Source organism: Eleutherodactylus coqui, chromosome 7, assembly GCF_035609145.1.
Source record: "Eleutherodactylus coqui strain aEleCoq1 chromosome 7, aEleCoq1.hap1, whole genome shotgun sequence".
NCBI classification, from domain to species: domain Eukaryota; kingdom Metazoa; phylum Chordata; class Amphibia; order Anura; family Eleutherodactylidae; genus Eleutherodactylus; species Eleutherodactylus coqui.
In genome coordinates this window covers 45,354,379-45,368,291 of record NC_089843.1, presented here as the reverse complement: position 1 = coordinate 45,368,291, position 13,913 = coordinate 45,354,379, and the positions used below count along the sequence as shown (strand labels likewise).

The 13,913-nt window shown below is 48.1% G+C and overlaps 1 gene segment (V, D, J or C); it reads left to right on the top strand.

The window, feature by feature from the left end:
• Positions 1-927: 927 nt before the first annotated feature.
• On the top strand, positions 928-1,422 carry LOC136573491 (immunoglobulin kappa variable 6D-21-like). The segment is given in 2 exon segments: positions 928-976; positions 1,106-1,422. Coding segments are annotated over 2 exon segments (366 nt in total).
• Positions 1,423-13,913: the final 12,491 nt, after the last annotated feature.

Below are 13,913 nucleotides of genomic sequence, written 5' to 3'. Positions count from 1 at the left end.
CTTGCTTGCCAGCTACTTCTTCTGACTTGTCATAGCAGGAACCGATACTCTAAGCTCCAGTCCCCGGATGGGAAAAATATCCCACGGCAATTGGATAGGCCCAACGGCTCTGCGCAGACAGAAGCAGAAGCGAGCTTCACCCTTCCGCGGACACGTCCTCCTCCACCGACTACATCTCTGCCACTCCCGTCTCACTCTCCTCTAGACTCCGCCTCCTAACTTCCCCTAAACTCCCACACTGCCATACACAACAGACAAGTTAGGTAAAACAGATTGGCCACAACAAAGCTTGTTAGCACTTACATGGAACACAATCCCACACAAGACAGTTTAAACAAAACGGACATACACCTCCTCTAAGGACACCCTAACTCTGGGCTACTACAGACCCGTGCTGACATACGGCTGCTGCAGATTCCCCCTGATTATCAGATGGCTGCACAATGTAGTGGGTAAACAGCGGCGTTACCTGCAAAACTGCTCAGCCAATAATCAATATGCAAACTATGCTGAAATGTTGTTCAGCACATATTTCATCTGTAACACAACTGCCCAGAAGCCGCACTGCCAGGTTTTATCCTCAGATGTCCCATCCAGACTCCACAATGTAAGTACAAAAACGTTATATTATTTCACGGATTGATCCGAAAGGGTAAAAACCAAACTACATCTATTCCCTGGGTGCAGGAAGACCTAACTGCACCTCTGATGTAACGTCATCCTCAGCTGTCAGCTGCTATCTGCCAAATAGTCTTCATTTCCGCATTCTAGAAGTCACATCACACATCGTAACCACAGAATTTCCATGTCCCCAGTATTTCCATACAGTCTCTGGGGTCTCCTGGAACCTCCCCCGTCACTCTCTATATAGATCTCATTGTACAGGCTCATTTTATAGTTTGTATCTGACAGTCCAGAAACACCAAGATGGTTTCTCGCAGTTATCTGCTGGCTGTGATCTTCATTTCTATTCAGGGTGAGAGATTAGGATCATTCCATGATTGTGTGTAGAGAAATCTATACGGTGGGATCAATCATCAGATCAGGATTTGTAGGAATAGATCCGCCATTTATCACTAATGACTATGTCTCTTCTAATCCTCAGGATCCTGTGGAGAGATTACAGTGACTGTGTCTCCAGATTATATCTCTGTGTCCCCCGGAGATACAGTCACCTTCTCATGTACATCCAGTACTGGCACAGGGAATGCTATAAACTGGTACCAACATAAACCAGGACAATCACCAAAGCTTCTTATCTATAATGCAGCCAACCGATATTCAGGAGTCCCAGAGCGGTTCTCTGGTGTTAGCGCTGGATCTCCTTACACCAACTACAAACTAACAATCACAGGAGTGACAGCAGACGATATAGCACATTATTACTGTCAGCAGGGTGCTAGCACCCCTCTCACACAGTGATACAGAGCCGTACAAAAACCTCCTTCCTCATTCACCATCATGTCTCTATAATGAAGCTTCATCCAGCTATAAAGAGAGAACTGATGGGGCGTTCAGTGGTTTTGCTTCTGCTCACATCTGTGTTTTGGTCTCCATTTATAACAGAAGCCACAACAACCTGCAGATTATTTGTAGTGTAACCCTGTTTGGGGGTATGAACACTATTCTTCCCTCCACACACTTTGGCGCTAACCTGTACGGGACATGGAGACCTAGAACCTTCACTGAATGGTAGAACGGGCATGTAGATTAGGTTTATCAGTTCCTCCACCCAGGATAGAGCCTTAGTATCAGGAAAGGATCTCTTACAGTAAATATACTGTGATAACAATTAAAGTTATAACTAGAGATGAGCGAACACCAAAATGTTCGGGTGCTCGTTATTCGGAACGAACTTCCCGGGATGCTCGAGGGTTCGTTTCGAACAACGAACCCCATTGAAGTCAATGGGCGACCAGAGCATTTTTGTATTTCGCCGATGCTCGCTAAGGTTTTCTTGTGTGAAAATCTGGGCAATTCAACAAAGTGATGGGAATGACACAGAAACGGATAGGGCAGGCGAGGGGCTACATGTTGGGCTGCATCTCAAGTTCCCAGGTCCCACTATTAAGCCACAATACCGGCAAGAGTGCCCCCCCCCCCCTCCCAACAACTTTTACTTCTGAAAAGCCCTCATTAGCATGGCATACCTTTGCTAAGCACCACACTACCTCCAACAAAGCACAATCACTGCCTGCATGACACTCCACTGACACTTCTCCTGGGTTACATGCTGCCCAACCGCCCCCCCCCTCCCCCCCCACAGCGCACACCAAAGTGTCCCTGGGCAGCCTTCAGCTGCCCTCATGCCACACCACGCTCATGTCTATTTAGAATTGCGTCTGCCATGACGAGGGACCGCAGGCACACACTGCAGAGGTTGGCACGGCTAGGCAGCGACCCTCTTTAAAAGTGGCGGAGCGATAGCCCACAATGCTGTACAGAAGCAATGAGAAATAGAATCCTGTGCCACCGCCATCAGGAGCTGCACACGTGGGCATAGCAATGGGGAACCTATGTGCCACACACTATTCATTCTGTCAAGGTGTCTGCATGCCCCAGTCAGACCGGGCTTTTTAATTCATAGACACAGGCAGGTACAACTCCCTATTGTGAAGTCCCTGTCGACCCACAGCATTGGTGGCTCCCTGGAACCCACCGGCGGTACACAGAAATATCCCATTGCATTGCCCAACACAGCTGAGGTAGTAATGTCGTGCTTAATGCAGGTGGGCTTCGGCCCACACTGCATGCCCCAGTCTGACTGGGGTTCTTTATAAGTGTACAGATGTAGTAAAAACTCCGTGTGCACCTACAGCATGGGTGGGTGCCAGGAAGCCACCGGCGGTACATAGAAATATCCCATTGCATTGCCCAACACAGCTGAGGTAGTAATGTTGTGCTTAACCCTTTCCAATCCAATTTGTATATGGTTTTCCTAGGGGGCTTACTCTTTTTCTGCTGTTATACAACGGCGCTATATGCTGGCTAAAGCCAGTACTGCATGAGCTGACACGTAGGATAGGCTCCGACAGCAGAGAGGCTGGCAATATACAGTAAGAGAACCCCGACGGATGTCTACCAACAACGGAGCTGTACAGCCTTAAACCCTAATGTCTTCACAGGTCACACAGTGGACTGGAAAGGGTTAATGCAGGTGGGTTTCGGCCCACACTGCATGCCCCAGTCAGACTGGGGTTCTTTACAAGTGGACACATGTAGGTTAAACTCCCTGTGGAACCACTGCCTGGGTGGGTGCCAGGATTGCCCAACACAGCTGAGGTAGTAATGTCGTGCGTAATACAGGTGGGCTTCGGCCCACACTGCATGCCCCAGTCAGACGGGTTCTTTAGAAGTGTACAGATGTATTAAAAACTCAGTGTGCACCTACAGCATGGGTGGCTCCCTGGAACCCACCGGCGGTACACAAAAATATCCTATTGCATTGCCCAACACAGCTGAGGTAGTAATGTCGTGCTTAATGCAGGTGGGCTTCGGCCCACACTGCATGCCCCAGTCAGACTGGGGTTCTTTAGAAGTGTACAGATGTATTAAAAACTCAGTGTGCACCTACAGCATGGGTGGCTCCCTGGAACCCACCGGCGGTACATAAAAATATCCCATTGCATTGCCCAACACAGCTGAGGTAACGTCAGCTGTAATGCAGGTGGGCTAAAAATTAATTTGATTACACTGTAGGCGAGGGCCCACAAAAATTGCTGTATCAACAGTACTAATGTACATCCCAAAAATTGGCCATGGCCAGCCAAGAGGGCAGGTGAAACCCATTAATCGCTTTGGTTAATGTGGCTTAAGTGGTAACTAGGCCTGGAGGCAGCCCAGTATAACGAAAAATTGCTTCAAGTTAAAGTTCCAACGCTTTTAAGCGCATTGAAACTTATAAAAATTGTTCTGAAAAATTTTTTGACTGAGCCTTGTGGCCCTAAGAAAAATTGCCCGTTCAGCGTGATTACGTGAGGTTTCAGGAGGAGGAGCAGGAGGAGGAGGAGGAGGAATATTAGACACAGATTGATGAAGCAGAAATGTCCCCGTTTTGGATGGTGAGAGAGAACGTAGCTTCCATCCGCGGGTGCAGCCTACGTATTGCTTACGTATCGCTGCTGTCCGTTGGTGGAGAACAGAAGTCTGGGGAAATCCAGCCTTTGTTCATCTTGATGAGTGTTAGCCTGTCGGCACTGTCGGTTGACTAGCGGCTACGCTTATCTGTGATGATTCCCCCAGCCGCACTAAACACCCTCTCCGACAAGACGCTAGCCGCAGGACAAGCAAGCACCTCCAGGGCATACAGCGCTAGTTCAGGCCACATGTCCAGCTTCGACACCCAGTAGTTGTAGGGGGCAGAGGCGTCACCAAGGATGGTCGTGCGATCCGCTACGTACTCCCTCACCATCCTTTTACAGTGCTCCCGCCGACTCAGCCGTGACTGGGGAGCGGTGACACAGTCTTGGGGGGGAGCCATAAAGCTGGCCAGGCCCTTAAAGACTGTTGCACTGCCTGGGATGTACATGCTGCTCGATCTACGCACATCCCCTGCTACCTTGCCCTCGGTACTGCGCCTTCTGCCACTAGCGCTGTCGGCTGGGAATTTTACCATCAGCTTGTCCGCAAGGGTCCTGTGGTATAGCAACACTCTCGAACCCCTTTCCTCTTCGGGAATCAGAGTGGGCAGGTTCTCCTTATACCGTGGATCGAGCAGTGTGTACACCCAGTAATCCGTCGTGGCCAGAATGCGTGCAACGCGAGGGTCACGAGAAAGGCATCCTAACATGAAGTCAGCCATGTATGCCAGGGTACCTGTACGCAACACATGGCTGTCTTCACTAGGAAGATCACTATCAGGATCCTCCTCCGCCTCCTCCTCCTCCTCCTCAGGCCATACACGCTGAAAGGATGACAGGCAATCAGCCGGTGTACCGTCAGCAGCGGGCCAAGCTGTCTCTTCCCCCTCCTCCTCATCCTCCTCATGCTCCTCCTCCTCCTCCTGTACGCGCTGAGAAATAGACAGGAGGGTGCCCTGACTATCCAGCGGCATACTGTCTTCCCCCGCCCCCGTTTCCGAGCGCAAAGCAGCTGCCTTTATGGTTTGCAGGGAATTTCTCAAGATGCATAGCAGAGGAATGGTGACGCTAATGATTGTAGCATCGCCGCTCACCACCTGGGTAGACTCCTCAAAATTACCAAGGACATGGCAGATGTCTGCCAACCAGGCCCACTCTTCTGAAAGGAATTGAGGAGGCTGACTCCCACTGCGCCGCCCATGTTGGAGTTGGTATTCGACTATAGCTCTACGTTGTTCATAGAGCCTGGCCAACATGTGGAGCGTAGAGTTCCACCGTGTGGGCACGTCGCACAGCAGTCGGTGCACTGGCAGCTTAAAGTGATGTTGCAGGGTGCGCAGGGTGGCAGCGTCCGTGTGGGACTTGCGGAAATGTGCGCAGAGCCGGCGCGCCTTTACGAGCAGGTCTGACAAGCGTGGGTAGCTTTTCAGAAAGCGCTGAACCACCAAATTAAAGACGTGGGCCAGGCATGGCACGTGCGTGAGGCTGCCGAGCTGCAGAGCCGCCACCAGGTTACGCCCGTTGTCACACACGACCATGCCCGGTTGGAGGCTCAGCGGCGCAAGCAGTTCGTGGGCCGTGTGCCTCTTATCGCCTAAGCTGAGTAGTTTCAGCACGGCCTGCTGACGCTTGCCCACCGCTGTGCTGCCACACCGCGCGACACCGACTGCTGGCGACATGCTGCTGCTAACACATCTTGATTGCGAGACAGAGGAGGAGGAGGAGGAGGAGGGTGCTTTAGTGGAGGAAGCATACACCTCCGCAGATACCAGCACCGAGCTGGGGCCCGCAATTCTGGGGGTGGGTAGGACGTGAGCGGTCCCAGGCTCTGACTCTGTCCCAGCCTCCACTAAATTCACCCAATGTGCCGTCAGGGAGATGTAGTGGCCCTGCCCGCCTGTGCTTGTCCACGTGTCCGTAGTTAAGTGGACCGTGGCAGTAACCGCGTTGGTGAGGGCGCGCACAATGTTGCGGGAGACGTGGTCGTGCAGGGCTGGGACGGCACATCGGGAAAAGTAGTGGCGACTGGGAACTGAGTAGCGCGGGGCCGCCGCCTCCATGATACTTTTGAAGGACTCAGTTTCCACAACCCTATACGGCAGCATCTCAAGGCTGATGAATTTTGCTATGCGGACAGTTAACGTTTGAGCGTGCGGGTGCGTGGCGGCGTACTTGCGCTTGCGCTCGAACACTTGCGCAAGCGACGGCTGAACGGTGCGCTGAACTACACTGCTGGATGGGGCCGAGGACAGCGGAGATGAGGGTGTGGGTGCAGGCCATGAGGCGGTAGTGCCTGTGTCCTGAGAGGGGGGTTGCATCTCAGTGGCAGGTTGGGGCACAGGGGGAGAGGCAGGGGTGCAAACCGGAGGCGGTGAACGGCCTTCGTCCCACCTTGTGGGGTGCTTGGCCATCATATGTCTGCGCATGGTGGTGGTGGTGAGGCTGTTGGTGTTGGCTCCCCGGCTGAGCTTTGCGCAACAAAGGTTGCACACCACTGTTCGTCGGTCGTCAGGCGTCTCTGTGAAAAACTGCCAGACCTTAGAGCACCTCGGCCTCTGCAGGGTGGCATGGCGCGAGGGGGCGCTTTGGGAAACACTTGGTGGATTATTCGGTCTGGCCCTGCCTCTACCCCTGGCCACCGCACTGCCTCTTGCAACCTGCCCTGCTGATGCCCTTGACTCCCCCTCTGAAGACCTGTCCTCCTGAGTAAGCGTTGCACACCAGGTGGGGTCAGTCACCTCATCGTCCTGCTGCTCTTCCTCCGAATCCTCTGTGCGCTGCTCCCTCGGACTTACTGCTCTTACTACTACCTCACTGCAAGACAACTGTGTCTGATCGTCATCGTCCTCCTCACCCACAGAAAGTTGTTGAGACAGTTGGCGGAAGTCCCCAGCCTCTTCCCCCGGACCCCGGGAACTTTCGAATGGTTGGGCATCAGTGACGATAAACTCCTCTGGTGGGAGAGGAACCGCTGCTGCCCAATCTAAGCAGGGGCCCGAGAACAGTTTCTGGGAGTGTTCCCGCTCCTGAGCAGGTGTTATTGTAGTGGAGTGAGGAGGCTGGGAGGAAGGAGGAGCAGCAGACAGAGGATTCGGATTGGCAGCAGTGGACGGCGCAGAACTGCGGGTAGACGATAGGTTGCTCGAAGCACTTTCTGCCATCCAGGACAGGACCTGCTCACACTGCTCATTTTCTAATAACCGTCTCCCGCGTGGACCCATTAATTGGGCGATGAATGTGGGGACGCCAGAAACGTGCCTCTCTCCTAATCGCGCAGCAGTCGGCTGCGACACACCGGGATCAGGAGCTCGGGCTGTGCCCACACCCTGACTTGGCCCTCCGCGTCCTCGGCCGCGTCCACGTCCTCTAGGCCTACCCCTACCCCTCAGCATGCTGTATTACCAGTGATTTGATTTCACAGGCAGGAAATAAATTGGCGCAAGACTGCAGGCCAAATATAATTTTTGCCCTTTTTGGAAAACGAAAGGCCCCACTGCCTCTAGTGAATGAATTATCTAAGTTTAATAACTGTGCTGTGTCCCTGCTAATGTGTCACAGAACGTGAAGGTAGCAGAGTTATTATAACTCTTGGAGAGCAGGTATTTTTTTCCCAATTAAGGAAAGCAAATGGCGAAGCCAGCAGTAAAGCGTAGCTGGGTGCGTCTGATTTAGCAATGTTGTTCACGCAGCTCACACGTGTCCACCGCCCTTAGGACGGACAGAGGCTGGACAAATAGATTTGTTTTCAGTTTTTTTCCACCAAAAGGCAGCACTGCGTATATTCAATGAACATGAGAAGTTTAATAACTGTGCTGTGTCCCTGCTTATGTGTCACAGAACGTGAGGGTAGCAGAGTTATTATAACTCTTGGAGAGCAGGTATTTTTTTCCCAATTAAGGAAAGCAAATGGCGAAGCCAGCAGTAAAGCGTAGCTGGGTGCGTCTGATTTAGCAATGTTGTTCACGCAGCTCACACGTGTCCACAGGCGTTAGGACGGACAGAGGCTGGACAAATAGATTTGTTTTCAGTTTTTTGGCACCAAAAGGCAGCACTGCGTATATTCAATGAATAACAACTGTGTTGTCGCCCTGCCTACACAATTCCTTCCCTGCAGTATCAATGGAGGGTGCAATGGTCTGCAGAGGCGATTTTGAGAAGCAAAAAAAAATGCAGCACAGCTAACAGCAGCCTGGACAGTACTGCACACGGATAAATATGGCCCTAGAAAGGACCGTTGAGGTTCTTGAAGGCTACACTCACTCCTAACACTCTCCCTGCCTATGCAGCACTTCTGTCCCTAATGCCAGGTGCAACGGTCTGCAGAGGCGATTTTGAGAAAAAAAAATTTGCCACTGCTAACAGCAGCCAACACACAGCTATCAGTGGCCCTAATAAGGACCTTTGGGGGGTCTTGAAGCCTACACTAACTACCAATTCGTTCCCTACAGCAGCTCCGGTACAAACAGCACTGTCCCTCATCTAACTCACACCGCATCTGAGGCGAACCGCGGGAGGGGCCGACTTTTATGTTCGGGTGACACCTGATCTTCCCAGCCACTCACAGCAGGGGGGTGGTATAGGGCTTAAACGTTGCAGGGGGAAGTTGTAATGCCTTCCCTGTCTTTCAATTGGCCAGAAAAGCGCGCTAACGTCTCAGGGAAGGAAGTGAAAATAACCAGAACACCGCATGGTGTTCGTTACGAATAACGAACATCCCGAACACCCTAATATTCGCACGAATATCAAGCTCGGAAGAACACGTTCGCTCATCTCTAGTTATAACATTAACTTTATAGGGATATATATGTTAGCAGCAGTACATACACATTACGTTTAATATTACAACAATGAATGCCGTGATACGAAATCCCAATATACTGCCTCTATATACTCAGTATATATATCATACATACACATACATACACACATACATACATACGAACACATATATACACACTGTTGTATATGTATATATATATTACTCATTTGCTATTTCTCTATGGCAGGAGAAGCATCTTGTGTAGTAATGTGTCTCCAAATGGATAGACAATCTCCACATCAGTTCCCTCTACAACTACAAATGTACTAATAAAAACAACTGCAGGTACGGTATGCTATTAATGCAGGTGGTCGGGAAGCGTAGCTGTTACTAAACAAAAGAAAGAACAGCTATACTATACAAATACCCCATGTGCACTGCATTATCAGCACATCCCATCATGCTGGCTATGTGTAGTCTTCACAGGTTATCGGCTCTCCTTGAGGAGATCCAGCTGGTATAGTAAGTCTTACAGGCAATGGTCTCTGGGAAAGGGTATGCAGATTAGTTCTCCTCAAAAGGTGTTTTCTTCCTCCTGGAGAAGCTCATCTGCAGACTACAACTAGTGCAGAACTGACTTCACAATGTGCTTCAATAGTGACATCTAGTGGGAATAAAAAAGATTTCCTACTGATTTTTTTTTTTGTTTTTGATATGAATTTTTTGGAATGTTGTTTAACCCATAGTAATAAATAATAGCTGTGACCTCTACTATCTGTCTGGAAGAATAAAAATGGGTATTTTGGGCAATATTGGAATGGCTCCAAGCCTTAAAGGGGACCTGTCAGTGTTTTTAAACCTAATGAACCGGCTATAAGGTTAGACTACTGACGAACAATTCTTTCCAAAAATAAGTTTGATACCAAATTTGTGGGTTTTTGTTCATTTATTCCTGAACTAAATTAAAATGTGTCAAAATGTAAGGAGGGAGCATGCAAATTTGCATAAAATGGGCAGCCTCCGTGTGTTTAGTGGGCAATCCTGGTAGATCAGGGGAAGCTTAACATTTACTGCAAATGGGGATGCAGATGTTATGAGGCATGTATTGGATATGTATTAGCGTAGGCTCCCAGCCTGATCCATCTCCCCACTGGTGGCAGCTAATGGCCAGAAGATTTAGTTGGTAAAAGAGCAGTTCCTTACCCTTAGTGTATGCTGTGTGATTGCATCGATGCTGGGGAGTTTATATTTCTACACCTCAGCACACACGTTTGGGTGAATAAAGGACCTCAGTATAAATAACTGTATTTTATTAATTACGATTAATGCAGCTTGCTATATATATATATATATATATATATATATATATATATATATATATATATATATATATATATATATTCCATGAAAAAAGTCACAATCACTCCTAATGACGAATAATGAGCGTTGATGGAGATACATCTTTGGAAATGTTATTCCAAAAGGATGCTTGGATTGCCTCCAAACCCTAGAGAGTCCAATGTGAAGCTACTTAGTGCGTTGGACAGTTTAGTTACTTTAAAATTCTTAATACGGATCTGATGTGTAAAGCTATAGTACTCCCTATCATATTTAGTCTCCCATTATATGCTTACCAATATTGGTTCCTAACTTTGGAGGTATGATGATTGATAGTAATAATCACACCCCTGATGATGTAAACCGTAAAAAGACATTAGATGGACTCGTTTATGGACAGGGCATAGCTTTGTATGAGCCATATCTATTGCAACATTCAGTTAGTATCTGATTGGGCCATTTTGCCATCAAATGTTATTATGTTTGTTGAAATAGGTCCACAATACATTGCTATAGTAACAAATCAGCAAAGTACCACCCAAATGTATAATCCAACTATCCCTTTCCTGCGATATTTACATAATGTATCGTTATTATATTAGTCCAATGAGACATATACCAATGCAGAAGGATCAGTGATGTTGTATTGGCGTCCAGATGTATTGCCAATGTCTAATTTTACTGTATTCTTGGACAAAATGGTTAATTTAATGGGGAAAAAAATGGATCATTTAAAAAATTGGAAAATACTAAGCTGTGATTAATAGAGTAAGAAAAACAGACTGTAATTACCTCTGAGGGGGTAATCAGTAAAAGGACTAAAATTAAAGCTGATATAGGATATAACTGGTATAATATATATACCGGCTGGTCTCCCACAGCTTCTCAAACTTTGTTGTTAATTGTATTAATATTATGTATATTACTCATTATATGGAATTGCTGTATAACCTATGGAATGTGCAAACGTACTCCGGAAATGTTATCTTTTAGCTATAATATGTATGGCTCCAAATAACTAAAGGTGGATTGTGATAATAGTGGTTAAGATAGCAATTTGTAGCATTTTGTATATTTTTGGACCCGTATTTATTTTCTATAAACTATGCTTTTCAGGTAGCTACATCATGGCTTAGGATCACTAATAATAACGATTATACATTGCAATACAGAAGTACTGCAATGTGTTATCATAGCGATCACAGGTTCCAAGGTTGAAGTCCCCTACAGAGACATAAAAAAAAATGTTAAAAAAAGCAAAAAATGAAATTTCATAAGAAGAAAACTTTTTGCGCACTTTCACCTTCTTTAAAAAAAAAAGAGTTAAGATTCACGTTTGGCATCTTTGTATGTGTAATGACTATAGATGAGCGAGCGTACTCGTCCGAGCTTGATACTCGTTCGAGTATTAAGGTGTTCGAGATGCTCGTTACTCGAGACGAGTACCACGCGATGTTCGAGTTACTTTCACTTTCATCTCTGAGACATTTGTGCGCTTTTCTGGCCAATAGAAAGACAGGGAAGGCATTACAACTTCCCCCTGCGACGTTCCAGCCCTATACCACCCCACTGTAGTGAATGGCTGGCGAGATCAGGCATCACCAGAGTATTTAAATCTGCCCCTCCCGCGGCTCACCACAGATGCATTCTGACAGAGATCAGGGACAGTGCTGCTGATGCCGGCGCTGCTATAGGGGGAGCGTTAGGTGTTATTTTAGTCTTCAAGAACCCCAACGGTCCTTCTCAGGGCCACATCTGACCGTGTGCAGTACTGTTGAGGCTGCTTTTAGCAGTGTTGCACAATTTTTTTTTTTGTATATCGGGCGTGCAGAGCATTGCGTCCTCAGTCTGCAATCATTTTACAGAGTATAGGGGCAGTACTGGTGAGGCAGGGACAGTCGGAAAGGTGAAAGAGATATACTGCCTATATAGGCAGTGGGCTTTTTCAAAAGAATTGGGGAAAAATACTATATTTGGGCTGCCTGTGACTGTCTTCAGTGTACTGCGTGTCTGCTGGGGGTAGTAGTCCTAATTAATACGCAGCTAAGCATTACAGCAGGCTTGCGCATAATTGTTTCCTGGCTCTGCTGCGCCCGTTACATCACCGCTGTCATAGCGCCAGAGGGAAACAGTATACATAATATACGATGCATACAGGGTCTGTCTGGTGTTTCAGCTCACCATTTAAAAAAATAGAAGCAAAATACTTAAGGCGTACCACTGCCCTTTGGCCACTTGACTGCTTCTGCGCTGTGAATTCCACTAGCTCAGTCATACGCACCTACGTCTCACTACAGGTGTGCGCAAAATTGTTTCCTGGCTCTGCTGTGCCCGTTACATCACCGCCGTCATACCGCCAGAGGGAAACAGTATACATAATATACGCTGCATACAGGGTCTGTCTGGTGTTTCAGCTCACCATTTAAAAAAATAGAAGCAAAATACTTAAGGCGTACCACTGCCCTTTGGCCACTTGACTGCTTCTGCGCTGTGAATTCCACTAGCTCAGTCATACGCACCTACGTCTCACTACAGGTGTGCGCAAAATTGTTTCCTGGCTCTGCTGTGCCCGTTACATCACCGCCGTCATACCGCCAGAGGGAAACAGTATACATAATATACGCTGCATACAGGGTCTGTCTGGTGTTTCAGCTCACCATTTAAAAAAATAGAAGCAAAATACTTAAGGCGTACCACTGCCCTTTGGCCACTTGACTGCTTCTGCACTGTGAATTCCACTAGCTCAGTCATACGCACCTACGTCTAACTACAGGTTTGCGCAAAATTGTTTCCTGGCTCTGCTGTGCCCGTTACATCACCGCCGTCATACCGCCAGAGGGAAACAGTATACATAATATACGCTGCATACAGGGTCTGTCTGGTGTTTCAGCTCACCATTTAAAAAAATAGAAGCAAAATACTTAAAGGGGTTGTCCCGCGCGAAACGTTTTTTGTTTTTTTTTCAATAGCCCCCCCGTTCGGCGCGAGACAAACCCGATGCAGGGGTTTAAAAAAAAAACGGATAGTGCTTACCTGAATCCCCGCGCTCCGGTGACTTCTTACTTACCTTGCGAAGATGGCCGCCGGGATCTTCACCCTCGGTGGACCGCAGGTCTTCTGTGCGGTCCATTGCCGATTCCAGCCTCCTGATTGGCTGGAATCGGCACACGTGACGGGGCGGAGCTACGAGGAGTCGCTCTCCAGCACGAGCGGCCCCATTCAGAAGAAAGAAGACCGGACGGCGCAAGCGCGTCTAATCGGGCGATTAGACGCTGAAAATTAGACGGCACCATGGAGACGGGGACGCCAGCAACGGAACAGGTAAGTGAATAACTTCTGTATGGCTCATAATTAATGCACAATGTACATTACAAAGTGCATTAATATGGCCGTACAGAAGTGTATACCCCAACTTTGTTTCGCGGGACAACCCCTTTAAGGCCTACCACTGGCCTTTGGCCACTTGACTGCTTCTGCGCTGTGAATTCCACTAGCTCAGTCATACGCACCTACATCTCACTACAGGCTTGCGCAAAATTGTTTCCTGGCTCTGCTGTGCCTGTTACATCACCGCCGTCATACCGCCAAAGGGAAACAGTATACATAATATACGCTGCATACAGGGTCTGTCTGGTGTTTCAGCTTACCATTTAAAAAAATAGAAGCAAAATTCCTAAGGCCTACCACTGGCCTTTGGCCACTTGACTGCTTCTGCACTGTGAATTCCAGTAGCTCAG